The 7909-nt window shown below is 39.6% G+C and overlaps 1 protein-coding gene across 3 annotated transcripts in view; it reads right to left on the bottom strand.

Moving 5' to 3' along the window:
- CCDC186 (coiled-coil domain containing 186) overlaps nucleotides 1-7909 on the bottom strand; it is a 36365-nt gene that overhangs the window by 19642 nt on the left and 8814 nt on the right. Inside the window, exons 1-2 of one of the 3 annotated variants that reach the window (XM_035891501.1) lie at nucleotides 4068-4211; nucleotides 875-1568 (exon numbers count right to left, since the gene is read on the bottom strand). In XM_035891501.1, coding sequence (XP_035747394.1) covers nucleotides 875-1554 — 680 coding nt within the window. In that variant the 5' untranslated portion in view covers nucleotides 1555-1568; nucleotides 4068-4211. Of the gene's footprint in view, nucleotides 1-874; nucleotides 1569-3719; nucleotides 3861-4067; nucleotides 4212-7909 lie in introns of those variants that run through there. The other 2 variants (XM_035891502.1, XM_009635890.2) reach the window with 2 other exon arrangements.

The following is a 7909-nucleotide window of genomic DNA, read 5'->3' as shown; positions in this document are numbered from 1 at the left end:
TCTCTTCTCCCTCTGCCTGGTTTCCCTTCCTTTGATATCCTCCCATAACCATGGTATCCTAGTGCCTTACATGAACAGTAGGACACTCATTTCCAGCTCTGCAAGCGGGAATAAATACGAAGTTAGAGGCTACATTTCATTAGCAAAAAAAATATTTCTAAAGTGGTAACAGAATATAAAACACCAAGGGGGGAATCAATAAATAAAGCAATGAACTGGCTTTTCATTAATATAATATTCTTCATGTAGTGTACTGCCTGGCAGAACTATTAAGGCCAGTTTATTATGGCAAAGTTTATAAGCCATACCTTCCAAAAGCCCTCCTACAAAATGTGGCAAGACAGTAGTTTATCTAAATGTGATATTTCCAACTCAAAGAATAGCTCTTGACTGATTAGCAGCTTTGCTAGATTATGACAGAAGATTGACTATTGCTTGAAAAAAGAAGTAAGGAATTTCAAACTCATAAATGAAAGGCATGCAGTCAGAATTAGTAATTAAAAAGGTTCATTTCTTCAGAGCCATACATGGACTGAATGAATCCTGGACTATTTTTATATCGCCATTACTTTTACAGTATTTAAGTAATTCTAGGCATTGGCAGGCTCTCAATTGAACAGTTGGCTATTCAGCTCCTGCCAAATTCCATAAGAATTCAGAGATCTAAGCACACATTTTTATTTATAAGTACATACCACAAGTAAAAATAATTCCTCACTTAAAGAACATAATTAAAAAAGCTCATTAACTGTCCTTACCACTCACAAGAGACTACCCGTTTCACACCGAAATGTTGTATGCAGTTGTACACAACGTGCAAGCAAAATTGTTCAGTACACACCTCCATTTGTGACGAGCATACTCAAATACTCACTTTTTTATAGTTTGCTCTTGCTCCAGGTACTTATCTTGCACACATTTTTCAAACACGGCCAAGGCATGTTCACCCTTCCGCACACCATTTGCGAATTTTCGTTCCTTTGAAAAATCTGTAGATAACAGTTCAGACTCTATTTCCTTTAGTAAATCCTCTTGTGAGGAAGTCTGATGTATTGTGGAAATAAGCTTCTTTGTGCAGTCTGTGTCATAAGGGCTTTCTGAATAGATTTTATCACTAGATTTTTTCACAAAGTCAGACTCCTCCCTTAGCTCCTGTAGTATTTCCATTAATGACTGTTCTGTCTGATTAGGTTTTGGATCTTGTTGTTCAAATTCTTCACTAGATATACGTTCTGTTTTTGTGGAGCCTTCTACCTTTCTTTCAGAGCAGGTATTAGCACAGCAGTCTGCCCCTCCACACTGCTGCTCCTGCCTTTCTGCCAGGGTCCCATCGTTGCTTATGCCAGTAACTGTTGAATCCTGGCCCAAGGGAAACAACCTCGATTCCCTTTCCACAACACCAGCATCGTCTCCAGTACAACTGATGCTTGAGCAGTCCCTCATTCCAGGTGTTGTATCAGACTTCTCATTATCTGGGGACCTAGAAGAGGCGTCATCCGACAGATTGACTGTCTCCAGCGTGCTTTGCGTTTCTGGTAAATACTCCTCCATCATTTTCCTTTGGAAGTCTAGAAGTAGAATTCACATTACACAACATATTACATTCAAAATCAAAATGAAGAGAGATTCTGAGAGAGGTGAAAGAAAGGGTACTGGAAAGTAAAATTCAAAAGGACAAAACTATTTAGAGACATAAGTCTTATGTAGAGTTTGTTGATTTTCCAGCCTAACTTTCAAGTAAATGCTCCAGTACAAGTTTTTCTAAAAGAAGATGAGATATCAAGGGCAGTAAACAGGAAGTAGTGGGACATAAATGCCAAGACAATAAAAAAAGCAAAGCTTTTTAGAATTAATAATTCAATTATTTAAATCCACAGAAAATCCACAAAACCACTCAGATATAAAAGAACAATTAAAAAAAAAAAACTGGAGCCTTATAACTTTCATCTCCTATACATTATTTGAAAGCAGCAATATGCCTTGACCTACTCATTTTTACAACATAGGGCGATTCCCTCATCCAGCCAGAGCATACAACTTCCTCACTGTCACGTCCTCACCACCCATACAGCAAAATGTATCTGTACCCAGCAACCTAAAGGAAGGAAGGGGCTGGGGGAGGATGGGGGTGAGATTCTCTTTTCCCATCTGCTTTCAGACATCCAAAATCCCTTGCTGGAAGAACACAGATGGCCTGCAGCAGATTTGGTCTCACAAAAAGTAGGCTTGCAGAGCAAACACTTGAGGAGTTGAAAAGCTATGTAGAAAGTGTTCTTCCAGAAGGACATTATATTGAGATCCAAATAGCCAGAACAGTTATGGAAAAGCCTGGGTATATGGCTGCACATTCTTTTCCAGGAATCCCAGATGGTCAGGTGTCTGGAAAGACTGTTGGCATTTTTAGCAAGCACAAGAAGCCCTTATGATACTATTTCCATTAGAGGAAATTCATTACAGCAGTCATAACCTTTAGATGCAACCCTATCCCCCGATATTGGATAAGTTAGACTCTTTAATGACAAAGCAAATTTTTCATTTACAAATTCAACTCTGCTATTCCAACAATTATCTCAAAGGAAGCAGTAACCTTGCCATCTTGCAACATCAAGCTTATTTTCATACTTGCTTTCTCATTTGCTTAGCTTTTTCTTACACTTTTCCACACAGTCCAAGTCATTCAGGTACACGCTCTGGGCCCTGCACTTCGACTCAGCCTGAAAGGAAACCCCTTGTGCTGCTGGGCTCCGCTCCTCCAGAGTCCTGCCTTACTAACCGACACTTAGTGCCGAGGCTTACCTTGCTAGAACAGAGGGATACACGAATCCCATTAGGTCTGTGACTAATTGCTACCGCTATCAGCTTTCACCATTAGGTATAAAAATCAGTTAAGGAAAAAAAGCAGCCGCCTCAGCCAGGCTGTTTCTACCAGGAAATACCGACAAAGGAAAACCTTACCGCTAGAATCTGAAACCAGCAGTTGGGCTACAACTGCCAGTTAATCAGCAAGTGGAAAGCCTAAGGAAAATTGAGCATAAGACTGAAAGTATGAAAGGGAACGTGTAATGACTGGACAACAAAACATCAAATGACAATTATGCATTTTTAAGTAACAAGCGAACAGCTTTTCCTTTTTCGTTTCAAAGGAAAACAACCTCAATGCTACAGCCCCTAAACCAGTACAAATCAATAGGAACCAGGAAGCAAATGGTAAGGAAAGCTACAAATGAGAATAGAGGTGGTGAACGTGAGTTTATATACAATGTGAAACTTTTACAAGGACTCCCCATTTTACAAACAGATCTCCTCTGACATTAATATAATCTCCGATTCCCCTTTGCATGAAAGGATTTATGCTTAGCTCAACATTGGAGCCAACAAATTCATCCACTTGGTTTGTGCAGCCAAAACAATTGCTCTTTTGTACCTATCTACTTTTTGATAACTTCTGCTAGTAATGGAAGTTCACTATGTACAGCTGCTATTCTAAAATAAAAAAAAAGAAACAACCCCCACTGACAGTCTCAACCTGCAAGCAAAGAGAATGAACGTAACTGCAAGAAAAAGCATTCAGTTTGATAGCAGCAGAACACGCTAGTTCCTACTTAATTAAAAAGCTGTTAAAAAAAAAAGTGTTTTGAGACTGGTACAGTCTCAATAACACAGTAAATACCCATAAATTAATTTGCAAATGATGCAGTTAAGAGGGAAGTGAAACTCACCTTCTAGTATCTGTTCCCTCGTCACCAGTAGTTTATAATCCACACACTCAGCTGTAGAAGGAGACTATTCATATAAAGCCAAGGTGCAGGGTTTTTTTCCTATAGCAGTTACTCTAGTCTAAGCTCTTGCTGACACTTTCTCTGCAATGATCAGAGGGGTTTTTTTGCTCATTTTAAGCTTTTTCTATGGTACTTTTTCAAGTCTTATAAACCCCCCAAAACACGCAGTTGTTTGATGTGTTACTGCCTCAAAGCTTCTCATCACTGCCCAGCTGCTGCGCTTCACCACTCCCACAAGAAAAGAAGTGGTAAAATCACATATGCGAACTTTCATGTTGGTTACCATACCTAAAATCTCCAGTCCAGTCAGCAAACTGGATGGTATTGCTCTTCATATGAAAGCAACAGGTGAATAATACAGCCCTGTTAAGACAGTGCATTGGGAATGATACTAAGTTTTCATCTTACTGTGTTACTTCTGTAAATAATACTGTGAATCAGTATCAGAATGAAAGATTAATCTATGTGGAAGCAGAAAGACAATTATTTCCATAACTCAGCTGCAGAGCAATAAAATGCCACCAACTCCATATCCATAATATCTTACACTTAATATCAATCATAAATAAAGCATAAATTACATGGTTAATTTGCATAGTGACTATGCAAATTGGTTAACGCATGAAAAATAAATTATGAAGATTCAGTGTTCCCTGCAGACCTACTCTAATTTTCAGTGGTACCCAGAATATAATTTACCACACCAAGAATGGTCACAGTGTTTCAGATTCCAATACATGGGATTTTAGCTCCATCTGCCCAAATCTACCTGAATCTGTTTAAGACCCAAGCAGATTTTTTCCTTCCCAACTGCTGCTGGATAGTACTATTTTCATGTTCTAAGTGCTAACATTTAAATAGAAATAAAGCTTAACAATTCATCATAGAATCACAATTTATCTTCACATCAGAAATATCCAGACAAAGAAATCATGCGGAGCAACTGTCAATGCAAGTTCATCTTGATATTCTAATTTCTCTTGAATACCCAAAGTTTGTTGTGCCTGCCTCAGGCAACTGAATCTAGCAGATACCTCCTCTATAAGGCCAGAGGCACAAAACTGAAGAAAAGGCTTCTGCTTTTTAAGCAAAAGTCTTTGTGTGAAAGTAGCTTAAAACGATCAACATTGCCAGCCTAGGAGTAGCTGTTTCACATCAAACATACAAATACAGCAAGTCCCAGATAATATTTGGACGTCAGATACATATTGCATAGCCACTCCGTGTCTTTCCAGGTATTTACATCCACCTTCTATTATCCTACCCATCCTTATAAGCGACTCTCCCAAAATCACAGCAGTAATAAGGGTATGGTATCTGCACTAAGAAAACAAAATAGTGTAGTGTCTTTTATGATGTATTCCGAAAGCATCAAAAGCAATCATAAAAGGTAAATTCTGACTCAAGCAGATCAACTGTTTCATGTAGTGACACCTTGTTAACACAGGAGACATGCAAATCACGGTAGGTCAGCATACGGTATCTTGAGTGATAGCAAAGTGCCAGGTCAGCACTGGCCTGACCTTCTTGCGCTGTTTTGCTAAGCTTCTACCTTCAGCCGTTGGTTTGGCTCCTTCCTCAGGGCTGATCATCATCTGAGCAGCGCGGCAGAAGTGTCCTGCTCCTCAGTCCCCCCACGGGATGTTTGTCTCACCCTCACAGCGTACGTCCCTCCCACTGCCTATGCCACAGGGGAATGGAATCACTACCAAGTCAAAGTCAAACGCCCAGGGTAGGAACTTCTCAAAGCACCATTTTAAGCCCAGCCCAAGCTTGCCTGTCTGCATACCTTGAATAACAAGCCATCTTGTCAAACTGCCACACATCTCGTGTGGCATACAGAAAGCTTTCTGTCACTGGCTCGTAACACCTTCTGCTGCTGTGACAGCACTCTGGGCACTCACACAACTGGTTTGGCCAGCTCTCCTCCTCCTCCGCTTTACAGCTCACATTATTCTGCTTTACAGCTCACGTTATTCCGCCACCCTAACACACCCTCCCTGCCTTCCCGCCCCGGTGCTGAAGCAAAGGAGGCAGCCCTCTGCGCTGCCCCACGCCGCAGTAACACAACGCGAGTGGAAACGCGGCAACTCAAAACCTGGTGGCGTGAGCAGCAGAGCATGAGGACCAGGAACACAGCTCCGCCACGCTGCCGTCACAGCAGTGGCGGGGGCCCCCGGCCCCCCCCCTTTTTTTTTTTGGTTTGTTTTTTTTTTTTTTTTTTTTAAAAGACACTTTTTCTCATCATAGATATGCTCTTCAAAGGCAAGGAACACGCATACTTTTTCTCATTATCTCCTGGTATTCACAAAAATTAAGTTTAAATCCACATCAGCGCATATTATATCCATTTTATACATTACAGTAGTACTTTGAGAAGTAGTTAAACCGCAGCCACAGGACACACAACATGAAAGGCGAGTACTGGCAAGGGTTGCAACCATTTCTCATACTACTCTAATTGAGATGTATTATCTGCTCAATTGCTGATAGCAGAAATGACTGGAAGCAAAAGCAGGGAGCGGAGAGCCTGCCGACATGACGAGTAGACAGCACACCAACTTTTTAAGGCAGGAATGTCTTACAGCTATGTCAGGGGAAGCGAAGACTCAGGGAACAGTATCTTTTTCATGCACTTTCTTTGTTACACAATAAAAACATCCTCTATGAACTGCTTATCAAATGACAAAAATAAGAACAAACGTGACAATAGTTCATTTAACCCAATATAATGCAAGCATTGATTATCAAGGGAGAACATCACAAACCTTGATACATGGTCCTGTAAAATGCCAAAAAAAAAAAAAGAAAAAAATATTACTTGTAGCTACCTTCAGTAGCAGCCATCCCAAGTGTCTGTTCAGCCCTGGCCTTGGGGGCTATTCACAGATATGAATCTACGAGCATACAAAAACATCTTGCAGAATCATTGCATATAAAAAGGTAAAACTTGAAGATTAATTAAATTTACCAGCTACTGGAATTTACCTGGGTATTTCCATTTACATTCTATTGTCCGCAAGTAATCTATCTCAAGGTTTAAATTTACTTAGAAATGAAGTCAAGTAATACTTAGCTATTTTAACAGTATAGACCTGCTCTGCAAACTTCCTGTGTGTAACACAAAGGCCTTAACTTGTTCTATTAAATCAATCTGCCAAGTGGACAAGTCAAGTAACTTTTTCTTTTGTAAGATTTGGTCTTGCTCTTGCAAGCTGAGTATGTACTATGCTAGAATCATAGAATCACTTTGGTTGGAAAAGACCTTTGATCATCGAGTCCAACCGTTAACCTAGCCCTGCCGCCCCACCACTAAACCATGTCCCTAAGCACCTCACCTATCCTTCTTTTAAATACCTCCAGGGATGAGGACTCGACCACCTCTCTGCGAGGCCCATTCCAGAGCCTGACAACCCTTTCGGTGAAGAACATGATGCTACATCATGTTAGTTGGATTTCTGGAATAAAAAAACTCTAACAGTACTACATCATTGCTACCATAATTATGGTAATCGGGTACTTGTTTATAATTTAATTTTTACAGTGAAATGAAAATAGAATTTCCAGAAGAGCCATTGATATCATGTTTGAACACTCATTTGATTTATTAAATTACATAAAATAACTGTATAAGAAAGTATGTCATCAGACAATATTTAGTTCCTGGAGTAAAACCATAGCAATTACCTGAAGAAATAAAAAGCCAATTAACAGCTAGAAGATACACACCACTAACTTTAAAAGCCTCTCCAATTCAAATTCTGATTTTAATACAACTATACATTCTGATAAATTAGGTTACAAGAATTAATTTTCACATGTGATAACAAAGTAAGTTTTAATTATTCTTGTTTTAGCATCACTCTTCCAAGTACTGTTAGACATGACATCAAATGCACAGTGTCAGAGCACAAGCCAGCAATGGATAGCTTCTACAGGTACAACTCCAGAAACATTATGAACAAAAAAAATATTTCAAGCAATACCTACACTGAACCACCATGCTAAGTCCTCTATTCAACTTCACTGGAAGAACACTTTGTTTGAAAATGTAAGTGCTCTGTTTTTTCCTGTATTAGCAGACAGCTAAGAAGACCTATCATTTTAACATCAAAATTTATGCCCTCCCT

Source organism: Egretta garzetta, unplaced genomic scaffold, assembly GCF_000687185.1.
Source record: "Egretta garzetta isolate BGI_Z169 unplaced genomic scaffold, ASM68718v1 scaffold273, whole genome shotgun sequence".
NCBI lineage: Eukaryota > Metazoa > Chordata > Aves > Pelecaniformes > Ardeidae > Egretta > Egretta garzetta.
Note: the sequence above shows the minus strand (reverse complement) of the source record. Positions and strands in the feature narration are given on the sequence as shown.